The 19922-nt window shown below is 43.1% G+C and overlaps 1 protein-coding gene across 11 annotated transcripts in view; it reads left to right on the plus strand.

Annotated features, from left to right (window-relative positions):
* The window catches only part of TENM3 (teneurin transmembrane protein 3), a 1301596-nt gene that overhangs the window by 1254287 nt on the left and 27387 nt on the right, over nt 1-19922 (plus strand). For 9 of the 11 annotated variants that reach the window (XM_040490383.1, XM_040490386.1, XM_040490390.1 and 6 more), the window contains 3 exons: nt 3542-3774; nt 4857-5011; nt 6006-6880. In XM_040490383.1, coding sequence (XP_040346317.1) covers nt 3542-3774; nt 4857-5011; nt 6006-6880 — 1263 coding nt within the window. The remainder of the gene's footprint in view (nt 1-3541; nt 3775-4856; nt 5012-6005; nt 6881-19922) is intronic. The other 2 variants (XM_040490387.1, XM_040490391.1) reach the window with 1 other exon arrangement.

Below are 19922 nucleotides of genomic sequence, written 5' to 3' on the forward strand. Positions count from 1 at the left end.
TGTCAATAAAGGCAAAGCTTAGGACTTTAATGTCCATTATTTTTGCACCAAGAAAACTTATGACCTGTAGCTCAAGGGGCCACCTCAAAAATCCGTTGTGTTATTCTCAGAACGAGGCACATCAAAACTCTGTATAATTTTTTTATATCATTCTTTATCAGGATCCTAAAGTTTTTATTCTCCTTTATTGTAAACTCATGATTTACATAGTTAAAATGGCTCAGTATTAAAATTCTCCCTCGTACGGTATTAAATGAAAAAGGCAAGATATAGAACAGCCTAATGGCTTTTGTGCAAAAATATGTGTGTGTCTATAAATAGGTACCTCTTTTAGGGAGTATGCTTTTTAATCATGGAATATTGGAGATAAAAGGGGGTAAGGGAGAATTCTTCCACTAACCATTTTATATAGGTCTGGACAGTTTATAGTTATAAGTGGGTTAAGTGGACAGGGAGATCATGATCCAAGATTTGGGTTGTTTTTATACATCTTTGGATTGAAAAAATGAATTAAAATTCTTTATTTTTAAAACTGTCTCCTAGAAGTTGCTCTTGAAGGAGTTTTCCACAAATAGCCTTTTCAGCAGGTATTTTAGAAAAGACCTGTAAAGACGGTGAAAAGGACTTCATGATTAAGTCCCACTATCCCAGGCTTCTGATAAAGGATGTCACTTAAATGAATAATTCTGCATATTACCCTCCACTTGAAAAATTACTGAACGTTCCCATAAGTCATCTCGCTTTGAAAATTCAGAGGAACAATTGATTCTAGTACTTCAGCCCTGAGACAAAAAGACCCTGGCATGGTCTCATGGATATGGTACCTTTCCACCCTTTGTACATGAAAAAGGAAGAGAGGCTTCTTGATATTATGTTCTTAAAAGTGACCTTGCAGCTTTATAAAGGTGTTTCATATGAATGCTTAACTCCGACTGAATTTACATTGGATTGCATTATTCATTTACCTTTATCCTCATTACCCTGGAAACAATTCAAAGTGCATGTTTAAAGAAGGGTCTGCATTGTTTGAATAGTTTAGGATGTTCTAGCCTAACAGCACGACCAAAGAAACAAATTTGAACGTAGCCATTGTTTTTCTTCTTAACCTTTCCAGAAAGCTAGTCGTACTTTAGATAGCTAACGATAATCATCGCGCTCCTATACTGTGTAGAGTTACAAGTCAGAAGACACACTGCAACCCAAAAGGAGGCAGAACAGAAGCAGATATTAAGAACAGCTAATGCTTGTTGCATATGTATCACGTACTAGGCACTGTTCTAAGCATTTTATCTGTATTAGCTCATGTCACCCTCTCAGCATCCTATGAAATATGTATTATTATTATCACCTTTCCAGATAAGGAATCGGAGGCACAGACGAGTTAAATAACTTGCTCAAAGTCATGAGATTTAGTGAGTGAGGAAGCTAGGATCCAGACCCAGGCAGTCTGGTCTAGAGGTCATGCTCATAGGTACTCAACGGACAGGAAAATGTGTGTGTGTGTGTGTGTGTGTGTGTGTGTGTGTGTGTGTGTGTTTTCATAACTGGCTATGTGACTAGTTCTAATCAGTATATAATTGAGGAGATAGGAAAGAAAAGAGAAGTCTTTCCACAATGGTATTTCACAATAGACCCAGTTTGATTGCGTTACGTTACAGTCACCAACCATATATCTAAAAGACCAGCTCCGTCAATATCAGGCTGTTCATGGGGGGGAGAATCTCTTAAAATTACTCTGAAGATGATATTGATATGTAACTTTTCACTTCATTACAGAGTAATAAACCACCACATTAAGGAAGGCAGTACGTCTGTGCATTTGACATTTCAGGCATCGACTTAGAAAAGCGATACAATGACACTTCACATGGGAAGGGGTCCATAGCCCAGTGGTTCTGAAGCGTCTTCGTCTCAAGTGACTTGTATCTCCCTGAATCCTTTGTTTCACTAGTCACCCTCTCACACTTATCACACACTCAAGACCTCTTGCTCAGATATGTCTCTTGTCACCAAAAGATACGGAAGGGTAGAAAGGAGACCGAAACCTGGAGGTGATCAAGCTTTCGCGAGTCTCGGTGTTTCCGTGTGAATCCACTTAACAGCCAGAGGCTTCAGAGCTCCAGAGGGTCTCTACAGACGCCACGTGTGGCCAGCTCTGTGCCCACGTGGGCACCCGATGTAAGACACACTCGTGAAACCGAGAACTTGCTATTTTAGCAGTAGACTCTCTCACAGGAGCCCTGAAGTACACATATTCACCACTTTCAAAGGAAGAGCATTACGTAGTGAGTACACTACACCATTATTTAGAACAAATATTTTCATGTAGTTAGATTTATACTACATCTTTTAGATATTCACATGTAAAACAAATGGAAACAAGTATAAAAGTGTGGGCGGGGAGAGAAGAAATGAGAGAGAAAGCATGAGAATAAATTGGTAAAACGCTAAGTTTGTCGTGAAGATAATGTAGAATCCAGTGGATTCTTGCCTGTCAACATCTTTGTCGAACCACTGGAATGTTTGTTTCCAGAAGGCAATATTTGCACATGGTACAAAAGCCCATTAATCCTAAGAATGTGATGTTGAGTGTTCATAAGGAGATGAGTGAACTTTTTAATTCCAACTAAGGGTCCTAATTTGTCCATTGCTTGGTAATGTCGGTCTTCCCATTTGTCACAGGTAACGGGACGTAGGATAGTTTACATTTGCGCTACTTTCTACGTGTCACATTGAGGCAGTATGTTTTGTGAACAAATGCCTACATCTCGCCAAATTCGCAGAGCAGTCTTCAGGCAGCTTAATTTACAACTTTTGAAGTAAAACTTGACAGAACTACCTTTCTGGCTCACTGCATGAGGCCGGCATCTGAGACAGCCTCGTACACGTGCATGACCTCCTTTTAGTACGTAACCCTGTTGCTCAAGACAAACGCTGTAACTGCATCAGATCGCCCTCCTGGATTATGATAGAGCAACGAAGACAGACCTGGTGGTGCATTTTGTCAGGGGCAGGCGTTCATGTGATTTGGATTTGTAGCAAAACAGGAGAATTCCCTCTGATGAGGTGCAAGGGACATGAGCAGTATGTTACACTTCACCGGGGTTTGATAGAGACACCCTTCCCCTGGAATAAACTTTATGTCGATCGCTCAAGAGCAATTTATTAATGGCTTTTCATTGATCCAAAAGGATTTGGAGAACTTGCTTCTTTGTTTTAGGCTAGAAGCGTATTGCCTTCTAAAGGGAATTATTTTCCAAGGTGCCTGTTTTAATAAATTTAGTACATTAAATCCTCAGCCACCAGCAAAGAAAGAAAGCAATCCTTTTAGAGCTTGCCTCCAATTCTTTTCCGCCATTCTTTGAAGTCGTTATTAAATATGCTGTTCGTTTTCCAGTCTTTAATAATGGATTTCAGTTTATAATCAGTTTCCCATGATCGGTTTTATTTTGCCTTTCATTACGCACCCCCCACCCCCCCTCACCCCCGTGTATTAGGCGTAACTGCCTTGCGATGTTTATGTGTGATCCTTTTTTTACAGCAGCAACCCAGCTCATAGATACTACCTTGCGACTGATCCCGTCACAGGAAATCTGTATGTTTCTGACACTAACACCCGCAGAATTTATCGCCCAAAGTCACTGACGGGTACAAAAGATTTGACTAAAAATGCTGAAGTGGTTGCAGGGACGGGGGAGCAGTGCCTTCCATTTGATGAAGCCAGATGTGGAGATGGAGGGAAGGCTGTGGAGGCGACACTCATGAGTCCCAAAGGTACTGGCATTTATCAATTTGAGGATTTCTTTTTATTAAAAAAAAAAAAAAAAGATACAAAACCCAGTTAGTGCCTGATTGTGTTTAATGCTGAGTCTAACATTTTACCCTCCACTGTGTTCTAGAAAGCTGTTTCACATCTAGTGTTTTTAAAAGCCATTTGGCGTGAAACTGCTAGAATCCTAAGTTGATTTTACAGCAAATACTGGGTTCTTGGCATTTTTTTATCATACCATTTTTTCACCTTTTCAAAGAATAAAGCAACTAGCCCGTATTATTCAGGTCACATCCTGTTAAACTTCAAGGAAGTGTCCAGATTCTTTTCATTGTCCTGGAATTTCTTTGTCATGAATGAGTCCCGGGCCTCTTTAAAAACCATCACTAAGCAACCGTATTAGTCCTCACCCAGTTTGGAGCTATTAAACTTTTGTTTCTATGCCATGGGAAAAAATGCTTGCTGTGAGGAATTTCTAGAGGTGACAAGGGCTAAAATTCTGTGTGACAAAGGTTTCTAGCTTTTAAACCAGTTGGGACTGACTCCTTGCTCATGCACTATCCCCTTCATTACAATGTTTTTTGGTTGAAGACTTTTTTTTTTTTTCCATTATAGCTAGCAACTATTATGTGAACGAGGACTGGAAAAAAAGCATTTGTTGTACTGAATTATTCATAATAGCAAATTTCATTGTAACAAGGTCAACAGAACGCTAACCTTGGCTTAGATCTATTTTTGTTAGAATATAGTTACTCTAAGTTCCGAGTAACAGAATCTGACCTGTTTCTATCATTGATAGTCAACAACAGTATACGGATGTTATAATTTTACAGTTAAAACTCAGGTACAGCCTGTATGATTCGTACACCAAGTGGGGATTCTTACCGATTTGGGTTATTTATTACGTTTTATGTTGATTTGTGTCAGAAATGCCTCTGTTGGGTTTTTCCTAATGTAATTACAATCTGCAGTCTTACCTGCTGCCTATCACCCATGTTATCCCTGGGGTTGAACGTTGAATTTAATGATGGGCCTAAAAATAAATCACGTTTGAAAAATTGGTAACACTTAACTTCTCTTGGAAAAGGGATGGCAATTGATAAGAACGGATTAATCTACTTTGTTGATGGAACCATGATCAGAAAAGTTGATCAAAACGGGATCATATCAACTCTCCTGGGCTCTAACGATCTGACTTCAGCCAGACCCTTAACTTGTGACACCAGCATGCACATCAGCCAGGTAGTTAAAATCTCAAGCTGTATTGTGTGTTTTTCTTCTAAGTGTCTTGATTTACTAGGTCAGTAGACTGTGACGGCCCCATATTAAACTGGATATATCAGGTGTGGTGTTAGTTGTAACAAAGCTGTTCCATTGAAGTGTATCTCAGGAGCTAATAAGTTATTTTGGGGGCGCCTGGGTGGCTCAGTCAGTTAAGCATCCAACTCTTGGTTTCTGCTCAGGTCATGATCTCACAGTTTCGTGAGTTCGAGCCCCACCTCAGGCTCCGTGCTGATAGCGTGGAGCCTGCTTGGGATTCTCTCTCTCCCTCTCTGCCCCTTCCCTGCTCACACTGTCTCTCTCTCAAAAATAAATAAATAAACTTAAAAAAAAAAAAAGTTCTTTTCTTCCGTAGTTCTGCATTTGATGAATTCAGTGAGATTACAAACAATTAGCACTAAGAAATGCTAAAGCATTTGTAATAAAATACCAGTAGAGCAGCAGCAGGCAGATACCCCAAAAAGAACAAAACAGCTTAAATCTCTAATCTTCTGATTGCATGAGCTCTTTAAGTAGTAGAGAGAACCCACTATGATTAGTCCCAAGGGACTCCTATTTAGCATGAGGAACTTAACTGTTGGCCTGATTGAAAACACAATAAAACACTCACATATTCATAACCTAGAAAGCCTCGACGTGTGGTGGGTATTACTGCTAAAGGAGCATATGTGTTCATATATCATTGATGCCTGTTAACTCACTGCTTAGAGGTTCATTTGCTCTTTGGCTATGACTTGCAAATCTTTCAGCAAGCGGCGTTTTTCACTAACGTGCGATTTCCCGCATTTGTCTCCACTCCAGATTTTTAAGTTTATTTTACAGTAGCTCTTCAAAAAACAATTTTGAAACAGTTGATCAAATTAAGGGTAATTTCCTTGAATGGTCTAATTTACTCTTCTGGCAAATTAACTGCCGCGCAGTAACTGACTAACCAGACCTTTTCGTTTTCATTAAGGTACGTCTGGAATGGCCCACTGACCTCGCCATTAACCCCATGGATAACTCCATTTACGTCCTGGATAATAACGTAGTTCTGCAGATCACTGAGAATCGCCAAGTGCGCATTGCTGCGGGACGGCCCATGCACTGCCAAGTTCCAGGCGTGGAATATTCTGTGGGGAAGCACGCGGTTCAGACAACTCTGGAATCGGCGACCGCCATCGCGGTGTCGTACAGTGGGGTCCTGTACATTACTGAAACCGATGAGAAGAAGATTAACCGAATCCGGCAGGTCACCACAGACGGGGAGATCTCCCTGGTGGCGGGAATACCTTCAGAGTGTGACTGCAAAAACGATGCTAACTGTGACTGTTACCAGAGTGGAGATGGCTACGCCAAAGACGCCAAGCTCAGCGCGCCGTCCTCCCTGGCCGCTTCCCCGGATGGCACCCTGTATATCGCCGACCTGGGGAATATCCGGATCCGGGCCGTGTCCAAGAACAAGCCTTTCCTTAACTCCATGAACTTTTATGAAGTTGCCTCCCCAACTGACCAGGAACTCTATATCTTTGACATCAATGGCACCCACCAGTATACTGTAAGTTTGGTCACTGGTGATTACCTGTACAATTTCAGCTACAGCAACGATAACGATATTACTGCTGTGACAGACAGCAATGGCAACACCCTCAGGATTAGACGGGACCCGAATCGGATGCCAGTTCGGGTGGTGTCTCCAGATAACCAAGTGATATGGTTGACGATAGGAACCAATGGATGTTTGAAAAGCATGACTGCCCAAGGACTAGAATTAGTTTTGTTTACGTACCATGGCAACAGTGGCCTGTTAGCCACAAAAAGTGATGAAACTGGGTGGACAACGTTTTTTGAGTAAGTATATCCACATTCTGCTCTGAGTGTAAAGTGCTGTGACATGGTGAATAGACTCTAAAAAATTTACATTCTGAAGGGCAGGTGGGATCCAAGTTTTGGGGGCCCTGGAGCTTCTGTAATTTTGGGATCCCCCCCCCCTCTGAAAAATACAAAATGAGACTCAGGGCCTTGGGAGGGACCCACACAATGAGAAGTTCTGAGGCTTACATGTCATTGACATCGTGGTCAATGCCTCTGCTTAAGGGTTAACATTTTGCTTCATACGCACCTAGTATATTAGCAGCAGACATTTGGAGAAATATACTACAGTTTTGGTTTTACGCATAAACCCTCTGGGTCTACATTTGCCCAGGTGATAAAGCTGATTATGTTGGGAGCCGTCACCGATGAACTTGAAAAACATTTACAATGACGGGGACGCCTGGGTGGCTCGGTCGGTTAAGCGTCTGACTTCTGCTCGGGTCGTGATCTTATGACTCATGGGTTCAAGCCCCGAGTCAGGCCTGGAGCCTGCTTGGGATTCTGTGCCTCCCTCTCTCTCTCCGCCCCTCCCCCGCTCGTGCTCTGTCTCTCTCTCTCTCTCTCTCTCTCTCAAAAATAAATAAGCATTAAAGAAAATTTTTGTAAACATTTACAATGAAGCTGGCTGTTTATGTCAGTGCTACAAATGTCATTCTTATCAAATAGAGAGCCTTCGCTTTTTGTAAGCAGTTATTGGAAATTTAAACTGCACTTAAAAGGACCTTCCCACGAAATGCAAATCAGCAAGTGCCATCACTGCGGAAGCAGATGAAAAAGTATGAGGTTCAGGCTGCCAGCATATGCTACTATGTGGAGTAGTGGTCCAGGCAATGTGCTGTGTGAACGGTCCCATTTTGTGAGGTCAATCAGGATGAAATGAGAATCAGCCATTGTATATTTTATGGGATATGTACTTTGCAGCGAACGCAGATGTAAAATCATTTTCGATTACTGTTCACTTCACTAACGTCGCACAAACCGTAAGGGGAAATTAGATGGCATGTTGACAAATGCAGAATAGTCCTTGAGATGAATATTGAGCTCCTTAGTGTGATTTTTGCAATGATATGAGAAGGCAAAAGTATTTTCTGTAGGAGCACACCTCTACAATTATAATACAAGTCAGTAGAAAAAGAAAACGATCCAATATACAAATATTTTCCGTACAACTTTTCTGGAATGGATCTTCTCCATAAAGCTGAGTTCTCCTGTAGCTTGAATTGCTTTTCTTTTTTGACAGATTCCCTTTTAATAAAATGAATGTTACCCAGCAGCATGATTTTGTCAGAGGAGCAAACCTTTTCAATTGAATTACATTAAAATTCTGTTCTTAGCATTCCTGTTGCTCATTTTAGGATCGCAATAGGAAAGGAATAAATTGGAAGTTAATGGAAAGCGCTTCCTTTGCACCGTTTTCAAAGCGATAGCGGGCTGTATTGCCAAAGAGGCAAAAAAGAGTCCAGGCAAAGTGCTACCATCAGATGAGACTGGGCAGGAGAGCTGCTCTGATTATAAGACCTTCAGGAAATGATGGTGGCATTGGGAGGGTTTCAGTTTAGTTAAAAGCCGGGGAGAAAAAAAAATAGAGAATTAAGTTTTCAGTCCAGTCTGGGACTCAGGCTCTGCTCTGCGGGCCGCTTTTGAGTGTGTCCTTATTTGTTCCCGGGAACTGACATTGCATAGAAGTTCATCGTGTGGGTTACTGCTGACACATGAACTTCCTACAACAGATAGTGTGGTTTACTTAGGACCCGCAAATGGATTTTAATCAACTTTGGAAAATTAGACACAGGGATACGCTCCATTGGCGGAGTTGATCTGGATTCGTAAAAACAAATTTGGGATTTTTTCACCTTTTTTTTTAAAAAGAAAGGATGGTGCACAAAGAGGGCACATTTCTCTAATAACGGATATGCAAACTTCGAACCTCAAACTTAGTTAAGAATCAGCACAGCAGCTAAAGTAGAGGTTGAGTTGGCAAGCCAATCTCGTGACTATAAGGGGCAAGCATGGTTTTAAAGAACAGACGTTTGGAATACCTGGGTGGCTTAGTCCGTTCAGCGTCTGACTTCAGCTCAGGTCATGATCTCACGGTTTGTGGGTTCAAGCCCCACATCGGGCTCGCTGCTGTCAGCAGAGAACCGACTTGGGATCTTCTGTCTCCCTCTCTCTATGCCCCTCCCCCCTCTCAAAAATAACTAAACATTTTTAAAAACATAAAAGCAAAAAAATAAAAAATAAAAGTTTGTAATTAACGTAAATACCTCACAATCATTCCTTCCCTAATACAAATTCATCACATATCATATTTAAAGTAGAACTATTAAATCCTATCTAAATAAGCTAGGGCAACTAATACGAAAAGCATTATTAAAATATTTTACCAAATATAAACCTCATAATCATGTATCTATATGTACATAAATATACACACACGTATGTTTTGTATAATTTAAAAATACAGTAGTTTAATAAACCCATGCTTCAAAAAAATTTTTTCTAATAAAATTAACAGAGATACTACTTTCTAAAACCCACGCTTTTATTACTTTTTCTCTAGATGTCTGCAGCCAAGGCATAACTAACAACTGCCTAAGAAACATAGGGCACCAGCCTGTTTCCAATTCTGTGTCTCCCTCTCTCTCTGCCCCTCCCCCGTTCATGCTCTGTCTCTCTCTGTCCCAAAAATAAATAAACATTGAAAAAATAAAAAAATAAAAAAAAAGAAACATAGGGCACTTAACCTACGTAACTGGGAATCATCATGTCAGAATAACAAGCGATCATTTATTTTTTTCTTTCTGTACATTTTTATACTTTGGCTGTGAAAGAGCAAGGGCTCATCTCTTCTAAGCTTCAGAAACTTTAAAACACATTCAAAAGTAAGTGCATGAAAGAAGGGACAGGAGGGTCCTGACCAAGCAGCCCCTCCCATAGTGATCTCTGTTCTGACAAGCACATCCTGTCTGCGAAAGTGTGTAGCTCCTGACAGGTAAACTTAGCCCTGATCCCTGCTCATCAGAGCCTTGACCAGAGGTTCTGCTTATTACACTGTGATTTGGACATGTGCCTGGGTGGAGGTGCTGGGGACAGCAGGGGACTCTGAATCCCCCGCCCCGACTTCCTTTGTGGTTGCTGTTATTGGAGAGCTGACACACCCCCACAATACCAGGAATATCTGTAATATTCCCCTTCAGATTTTCGCAATACTCTGTGTCTAATTTAGACTTAGAAGAATGTTTGGTAATTTCATAAAGAGGGGATGTGGGAGGTTTGACAACGGTCACACTGGGTTCTATGAAAACCACAAGGAGATTGGGCAGCGGGAGGGGAGGAATCACCATTCCCAGTTGAGAAACACCTGTTTACTATGACGTTCATGACACCAGTGCCTAGAGTTGATACAGGCTTTATAGACATCTTTCTGCACAAAGATCGCACAAAGAGAAATTAAACTTTTTAGCCCAGATTCCCAGTCGTACATGTCCAGCTTTCTATCTAGCCTAGTGCCTTAAAAGCCTTGAGATTAAAAGCTTTAGAGGATAGAAACAGATGGCAGAGACCCAGAATCAATAAATTTGCCTCGTGATAAAAATACAGTCACTATAGTTTCTACCAAAGAAATTTTAGAAGACAGTTAGCTCAATTACTTACCTTATATGTTTTAATTGTATTACTCGTCTCTTAGTACCAACTTTAGTTTACCATTAATGTGCCACAGTTTCTAGGAATACAGAATAAAATGTGAAAGTATTTCATAAGATGCACACTAATTGTGGCTCCCGTGACTCCTGGAACGCATACAGAATTCTTCCAGTAAATACTTGTTGGTGGAAGGAATAGAGAGATAAACCAAAGATGTAGACAAGTTAATATTATTTATAGAGAAGAGCCTTATAGAACCCATACCTGGCTCTTGTCCAGGCTCCACTGAAAGAGTACCATATAAATTCTGCTGTCTTGCTTTCTGAAGTGTTTTGCACTCACTGTACCGATAACTGATGCTGAAAATATTGACTAATCTCATTCTTCGTTGCTTATATTTTTAAATATAGTTACCCAATAGTACATGCTTACCCAGTTTCTTTTTGCTTTACAAAATGAGGATTTCCTCAGTTGGTGCTATGAGTAAAATAATTAACAAAAATAAATGACTTCATATTGATAGCACTTTCTTCTGAAATGTTGCTATTAAGGAGTTAGCTGAGAGTCAAGACAGAAAACATGTCCCACGCAAGTGCCGTTGAAGTGTATTGTTATACCTGGAATCAGGAAGGATGACTGTAGGAAAAGAAATTGAGATTCCTATCAGTCGCCAGTAGAAGAGGCTGATGTTTTAGGGTACACAGATAGTTTCCAAAGTACAAGAGCCTTCATTTCAAAACCTAGAGATAGCATTTTCTCCGTAGCAGCAGGTGCTGTCTGTGTTACTTGCAATGATTGTGTCCCTATTGGGGTTTGTTAGAGGTGTGGCCAGTCTTCTTAGACATGGTCCTGGACGGAATGATAGGAAGTCTACAGCGGGTGGCACAGGGTTTGTAACTCAGCTTTGAAATCTTTGAGTTAGACTAATATGCTTCATGAACTGAGTAACTACCTATTACCGATTGAATAAGCCATCTCGTCCAAGACCTCCTCTCACATTGACTTGGCAGGCAGTACAAAGGATATCCGACTAGCTAATGGGGTCCCTTGTGTGAGGACAGTGTGATCAGACTCGTTACTCCCTTCGCTTAGTATTAGGGACCGTTTCGTGCTGGTCTTTGTACCATTTGAAAACAATTATCACATGTTAGGAGTCCTTAGCTAGAATAATTTCAGGGTGGCCAAAAAATCTCACCGGCTAGTTCAGACCCAAAGTGAAACTACAGTTCTTACAGGCGAATGCACACGAAAGCAAATCCAGTATATTGAATGGGGCGATAGAATAAATTATTTGATAGTTGATGGCATTTTACAGTTCTCCGCTTGCTTACCCCCATAAAATACAAACTGTTTGACCACATCTTTCTGAAGCTCTTCTGTCTGGCTAAAGAAGAGGTTTTTTAGAAAAAAAAAAAATGCTATGAGTTCTAACTGATATGAACAGACACACCACCAGGCTGGTGGCAGTGTTTCTATCTTGGGACTCTGGGCATTTAGAGCTTTATATTTGTGGAGCTGACTCTACGATCTTTTGTGAGCTATATTCAGATTTACAGAGTAAATAAACGGGTTTCAGCTTTTCCACATTTATGTAGGTATCTATGGGTCTCTAGCTTCTCATTTGGGTGTTTTATTGTCCCTCATTCAAGCTTAGCAATTTCAGAATGAGCTTCTGAACCATTTCTTTATAATGAACTTAACTCTGTGCCCGTGGCAAACCCATGACTCCCACTGACATCAGTTCTGATACTCGGGGACAGTATCAAAGAGAGGGTCTCAGAGGAGGAAAGACAGGCAGTGTAAAGAGGGTCTGTGCTAAGACCCAAACCAGTGCACAGAAAGTGCAGGTAATTTGGGAAACTCAGTGACAGTGACTCCAAATGAGAAACGACGTGTCCGTTCCCGGTGACACTGAATCGTCTCAATAGCCTGACATCTGTGTGCCATGTTGTGTTCTCCTTATGTGTGTTTTACTGCAGCCGCCTGTGATGTCAGGAAAACGGTGCAGGCATCTTCCGCAGGACAAAACTAAGAGGAGAAATAGGCTTTGTTCTGATAGGCAGCTGACATCCAAGCCTGAAAACTCAAACAGCGAAGCCATGTTTTGTTGCCTTGTTTTGTTTTGTCTGCCAAAAATGGCATTAGAAACTTACTTTTTTTTTTTTGTTTTTGTTTTTGTTTTTCTCTTAACTCCAGTTAGTTAACACACAGTGTGATAATTAGTTTCAGGTGTACCATACAGTGACTCAACGCTTCCGTACATCCCCCGGTGCTCATCGTGACAAGTGCCTCCTGAATCCCCATCGCCTGTTGCCCCCATCCCGACCACACCACCCACCTCCTGTCTGGTCACCACCAGTGTGTCCTCTTCTTCCTGCCTTCATGGAGGAGAGCATCTGAGACATTAAGAATGATTTTTAAGTGATTTTTATCTGCGGGATCACTTAAAATCATGGGGAAAAGCTACGGTTGATTTCCGTTTTTGCGATTTTGTTTAACTGTTCGATGATTTTGCTTTAAATTTTTAACCAGAATGTGTATTCCCAGAGACCATTAGTGAAAACAAAACAAAACAAAAGGGTGTGGACAATTGAATAAAGTGGCCCTTGTATATTTCAGACATTAACCTGACAGATTCTACTAAGATTCTACTTTTATTCCTACTTGATTTAATCCAATTTTCTTCCACAGTCTAGTTTTAAGATATAGTTAGTCCTGTCTAGATTTGAAAGGGGAAAGGGAAATGGGGAAATTGTATGTGATTCATATCACTTGAAAAAAAATCTAGAAAAAATAAAAACAGGTTTTCTCATTATATCTCGGTATAAAATGTAAAATTTTATAAAATGTAAAATTCCTCAGATTTTTCTCAGTATAATTTACGTTGTATCAATAGTCGTGAGGCTACATTAACCCCCTCAGTGGGTTCCATTTAGCAAATTAATGTTCTAGATGTGCTGAATGGCTCCATAATGGTTCAACAGTGAGTAAATGTAGCTTTCAAAAGTGTTGAGTTCCCTCCTTAAACTAATTATGTGACTGTCTAAATCTGATAGTTTCATATCTGCACACATCCACAACTCCTCTTACACAGTGATTATCCAATGATTTACTCTAAGACTGAGTTACAGCCGCCAACCACTTTTAAAGGCTCATTTGATAACAGGACAAGCGATTGCACACCGACAACCAGTGACAGGGAACTTCGTGTTTTTTTAACAAGCACAGAAACTGAAGATCCCCGGTTGGGTATTTTCCAGAGACTATCCTGTATCTCTGGCTCGTCCATGATATCAAAATTAAATCAGCTTTAGCAGCCCTCACTCTTCGCTACCCTCGTGACCCAGCCTCCCAGAGAAAGCCCCTTGCCTATATTCCAGGGGTCTGGAATGTTTTTGGAATGTCTTGAGGCCGGAGTGCAGAACTAATGTGGGGAACTCTCTCCCGGGTAGGGGAAGGCAGTGTGCGAAGAAGATGAGATGATTGGGGTACCATCCCCATACTTCAGCTCACCCCAGCACCTCAGTTAGTACCCTGCCATCCATCACTACACACACACACACACACTTCCAAACAGATTTCTCAGACCTCGATTCATCCCACAGTTTGGTAAATCTGCAGTTCATAAAGTAAGACCTCCCCACTTCGAAAAAAAAATATATATATATATATGTATATATATATATACACATATGTATATGTATATATATATAAAACACACACACACACACACACACACACACACACATATATATATATACTGTGAGAATTGTTAATGTAAAGGAAATACCACTTCTAGTCTCTGGCTAAAAACTAGGTTTTGTTCTGTTTAAACCTATTTTAAGAATTTAAGTCTTCTATAGGTTAAGATTTTTTTTTTTTCCCCATCTCTGGGAAAATGAAAAGTGGTATATAAAATTTTATGAAAATTTTAATGAAAAGTGGTGTATAAAAAGCAAAAATGGAAAAAAAAACTTGTAGTTTGTCTGAAAGAATAGTTACTTTTTAAGTACTTAATAAATAGAAGGCAAGCATCAGTTAGCTGGAAGACTTGATTCTGTTTCCACCTCTAGGAAAGGAAAGAAAAAAGAACCAAATTCTGGTAAAGGCAAGGAAAGGCCACCCCAAGAGACTGGAAGGAAACTTTTTTACTCGCAGATGATGTTTTGAAACTGGGTTAGAGTCAGAGTAACAAAAGAAATTCTGATTACAAGAGCATTCCAATCTGGGAGAGCAAAACGGCTAAGTGTCCAAAAGCATCAGACAACTCCCACGTGAATCAAGAAATAGGATGACTGAATCTTAAAATTCGAAGTCCTAGGGGCACCTGCTTGGCTCAGGGGGTCAGGCATCCGACTCTTGATCTCTGCCCTCTCAGCACAGAGCCTTGGCATGGGGCTCAAGCCCACGAACTGCGAGATCATGACCTGAGCCGAAGACGGACACTTACCCGACTGAGCCAAATCGATGTTGCCACGATCGCCCGGCATTCGTTTGTTCGCTGGGCACCGTGCATTCAGTGCACCAGCGTTGCACGCCCGGAGGGTGCAGAGCGGAAAGGCACGTTCGCCCCTTGCAAGGAGCTAAGGGTCCCCGGAGGGAGACAGAGAAGGGGTCGCTGGAAGGGTGTTGAGCACGAAGGTGGAGTGTCAGCCACCCTGTGAGAATACGGAAGAGGACCATCCCCATCAGCCTGGGGACTGGGGACTGGGGACAGGCATAAGGCAAGAAGCAGCCCCCCGGCGGGGGGGGGGGGGGGGCACTCTTAAGCTTCATCTTGAAGATTATGAATGAAAGCTAGCAAAAAGAGCTGGAGTGTTCTAGGCCAGAGAAAGCATGCATTCAGGAGCAAGTGTGGCAGCTTTTGGAAAGAACGTATAGCCCGTGGGGCGGGGGGAAGATGAGACCCGGGGAAATGGCAGCTCCCCTCAGGTCAGCCCTCCCGCCCCCCGTCGCCGGGGGGGCCGGGTAGACAGGGCTCTTGGAAAGGAGTTTAACAGGGAAGCAGTGTGATCAAGCTGGTGACAATGTGAGGATGACGGAGGAGAAGGTAGGTGGGAGGCAGTCGATCTGGTTAAGAAATGAAGGCGGGGTGGGGGGGGGTTGGGGGGGGTGCGCCTGGGGGCTCCGTCGGGTAAGCGTCCGACTTCGGCTCAGGTCACGATCTCGCAGTGTGTGAGTTCGAGCCCCGCGTCAGGCTCTGTGCTGACTGCTCAGAGCCTTAAGCCTGCTTCGGGTTCTGTATCTCCCTCTCTCTCTGTCCCTCCCCGACTCATGCTCTTTCCCTCTTTCTCTTTCAAAAATAAATATTTAAATACGTAATTAAAAAAAAAAAAAAAAGGAAAAGAAAGAAATGAAGGCCTGAACCAAGGCTGGGCACAGAATGTACAGGGAAGGGGGCTGACTCACCATTAGGAAATGAAACAGAGTTTGGTGACTGAATGCAAGGGGACAGGGAGAAAGGGCCCCCGACTGAGCTGACTGGCTGGTAGGGGAACGCAGGGAAGAAGCAGGCCGTAGACAAGCGGTGAGTTCAGATCTGGAATTTCGAGGTGCGGTCTACAGCACGTGGTCCAAACACCTGCTCAGCACCGGGAGAAGCGAATTCTGGAGACGAGACGCAGGCACGGGCGTCCTGGGAAGAGCTGAAGCAAGTCACATGGGAAAAGAAGGTAGAAAGTCTGGTTATGAGGGGGCAGAGCGTGTGAGCGTGTGAGCGTGTGGATTTACAGACTCGATTTCCCTCGGCTTGGTGCCTCCGTTAATCCTTCGGGGTCCACTTTCCGCCACCAGATGCTCCTCCCTGAGATCTTGGAAACCTTCAAGGCTGAGCCTCCCCCTTGTGCATCCCAACCCTTTCTTTCGCCCTCCCGCTCCTGAACGACCCAAGTGGGACCATTCCTCTGCTTTCCCTAACTCCTCGCTCGCGTGATCCTCGTTTTCTCTCAAAGCTTGTGAGTAGACGGCATGTGAGTCCACGTATTGTTTCATCCTAGATTCTGGATCGATCCAGTGCAGCTCTTGTTCTTCCTTCGGAGTCTTTTATGTTCAGCTCCGTTTTCCAAGTTGTTGATGCCTCCTGGGTCCCTCCTGCCGCCATCTTCCCATTGTCCCCGTGCTGTCTCTCCTGGGGGGGCAGCGGAGGCTGCCTGGAAAGGCGCAGGACTTTGGAAACGAAAACTCTGTGTTCCCACAATGATTCTGCCCCATACTCCGAGCTGTGTGACTTTGGGTAAGTCCCAGCACCCCTCCACAGGCGCCCTCACCTGTGACGTGAAAGGCTTCTTAAAAATCCAAACATCCCTTCTGTTCCAAAAACTCTCTGATTCCCAAATTTCCCCCCAGCTTTTCACAGGGGCCCCTTCGAGGCTTATTCGGAAAGAAACATTTCAGAAGTTACCGGATCTCCTCTGCCACAATCCTGAGGCACGCTGCCTGGCCATCACCCCTGGTATCTTGCGGATCCTGCTGGTGTTAGCGATGGCAGTTTGTAATAATAAGTAAACTTTTATCTTCCCAAATGGGCTCCCTGCTGGTTTTTTAGCCTGTCCCAACCGACCATGCGTCTCCTTGTCATGCAAGACGCTGCCCTTTCCACAGTGGGCATCTGTGTTCGGCGGAACAAGTACCAAAACAGAAAGGAAGACAAAAGACAAGCATGGGTTTGTCATCTGAACACTACCAAGCCCCGTGGAATAGTAGACCCGGAAGGATGAGGGCAGGCACAGTTCTTTCTTACAGATTCTCTGAAGCCCAAATTTCCCTTGGCATCAGCTATCTAGCAAGCCAAGACCTGCCCACGACCTGTTATCTAAACAAATGAGTTCTCCTTATATCAGCCTTCCTCAGTCAATAAATCTTTCAAACCCCAACTAATTCTGGAATGTCCTGACTTGGATGCCTTGGTCCCCAGGGGGAGGAATTTCACAGCTGGGCGTTATCTCCCTGTCACTTGTCCCTGATGTGGCCATGGCTGTGTAAGGAAAGAGGCACTGGGTCACTTTTCTTGAATTCGATCTTTGAAACTTTCGCCCTGTCCGGGACCTGTCGATCGCTAGGCTCCATGTTCGAAGAGAGGGCTGGACCAGAGGGGTGAGGAAGGAAAGACCCAGCAGGCCTCCGCCTCTCTGAACGCGCTGTCCGGGATGTTAGAACAAGAGCATTGTGGCTTGAGTTCACGGACTGCCGCCTTTTCTGGTTTTATGCAGCCAAGCACTGGTCCAAATTGGCCCCCATCAGCAAGACCTGTGAATGAGATTAAACTGCTGCAAAGAAATTTAAGTAAGTGTCAGCCACCTCCCCACCCCCTTGCGATTCATTGTCATCCTTGCTCATCAAGATCCTCTTAGCACGCGAGACAAAAATCATGTAAATTAATACTTGCTTGTGTCTGTCTTCTTTTGCATTTTCCCTGTCATTTTTGGTAATATGTAGGTAGCCGTCAACTCAGTCCCAGACAAACCCATGATTTTGGAGTCGGCTGATTGCCCTGCCTTCCTTGGTGATGGAAGCCTTTTACATTTTCTCTCCAGAACCTGATTTTTGAGGATTTCTTAATGGATAATATTGCTATTGAATTCAAAGAAATTATGATTTATCTGTGAGATCATTGTTAGAACACATCGACCTCAGGTTCCTTTCTAGAATAGGTAAATGTAAATTCTTCTGATACCAGTGTTAACTCGTCACAGCCTTGCTGTCACGATTCCCAGTCCGTCCACCATTAGAAGCTTAAGTCAGGCTCTGCTCCGCTGTTCCCGCTGTTTGCGCACGCCCTTCGTCGGGAACGAGGATCCAGGAACGATTTGTGCGCGCCTTTGGTTACGATGGGGTTAGTAATTTTGTTCTACTTGACTACAGTGACAGATGAGAGGTTGTTTCACATTAGCATCGTGGGGAGAAAAGCATTGCCGTAACAGAGGGCGAGATTGAGGGGAATTGTTTGGGGTTTGCTGGCTGTTAAACCATGGAAGGAAGTCTGAACCTAAGGAACGCCAGTGGTTGGAAGAGAACATTCTCCCTCTGTATTGGGGTGCGGGGGGGAGGGGGGCATTGGGGAGAAAGGCAGGTTAGGTAAGTCCTTTACTGTGATGCAAGCCTGGAAACTTAGTGCCCTCACTAAGCTCTCACAGTAAGCTTATTCTAGGATGGCCCGGGGAAGATGGGGGGGTGGGGCAGTCAGGACTCCACTTGAACATTTATCCCATCCAGGGGTCTCCAGAATATAACGAAACCAGCATTTCCTGCTATCTCACTTTCTCAGAGCAGGCTGAGTTTGGGCAGGAGAAGCCAGTCAGTACAGAGCATACATTCAGTAGCTTCACTCTCGTATAGGGGAAGAGAATAATGGTTTGAGAGCAGGGAATAATAGCCAGCATTATCTGAGTAAATACATAAGTTTGTCTCCTTTTTGAGACAGACCCACTGCCACGCTGGCTTACCAGCCCAAAATCAGCCTAAGGGGTAAAGAACAGACCACATCCCGGTCACTTCTCCAGAGTGATCATTGCTTCTCCTCTCTGGTTTGCTTGCTTCTCTAAAGCCCTACTTTAATTTAACAGGATTTTTCTTAAAAAAAAAAAAAAAAAAAAAAAAAAAAATCATCTTTAAAACAAACATTTGACTAAAAAGGCCATCTTATGGGAAAACACTGAGGATCACAGATAATCCTGTTGTTGAGTTTTAAAGAAAGTTTTTGAGAACTGCACATTGTTCCCGCTTGAATAAATTTGCAATATCAATAGTCTGTTGACATTGTATTGGTAACAGTCTGACTCCGGCAATTTTCCCCTCCGTTGGGGAACCCCAGAAGATAAGCAGGCAGGGAAGCATTCTCCTAGTGGTGTTTCAGAAGCTCAATCTGCTGTCAGTGAATATGGCGGGAGGCAGGAAGATGAGGTTTTGCATCTAGGGTGGCTGTGGGGATGGGCACAGGGATCGGAGAGATCAGGAAGGAAGAATGAAGAGGGAGAACCTCCATGGGTGGGGGGGGGGGAGGAAATTTCACGTCAGGACGAAGCCGGCATTTCAGCTGAGAAGGGCTGAGACTCCGACTCTCTGGGCCATTTGTCCATAAGCCCACTGCTTAGGAAACTTAAAAAGAGATTTAAAAATACACCACAAAGGCTAAAACAGCAAGTCTAGGCAAAAATGCAATCAAAATTAAAGACGAACAAATAGATAAACGTCAAATAAGGACATCCCATCAGTGAAAGAGCACAAGGTCACGGAGAGCCTGAGGGAGTTTGTCTTTTCCAGGGAGAGTCCTTTATGAAGAGGGTCAATTGGGAGCGAAAAGAATGTGCTGCGTTATGAATTTGAAGCTGTGAGGCTGAGACCGGATGAGTGAACGGAGAGCATGAAGTTGACGTTC

This window comes from Herpailurus yagouaroundi, unplaced genomic scaffold (assembly GCF_014898765.1).
Source record: "Herpailurus yagouaroundi ecotype Mexico unplaced genomic scaffold, PumYag 181, whole genome shotgun sequence".
NCBI lineage: Eukaryota > Metazoa > Chordata > Mammalia > Carnivora > Felidae > Herpailurus > Herpailurus yagouaroundi.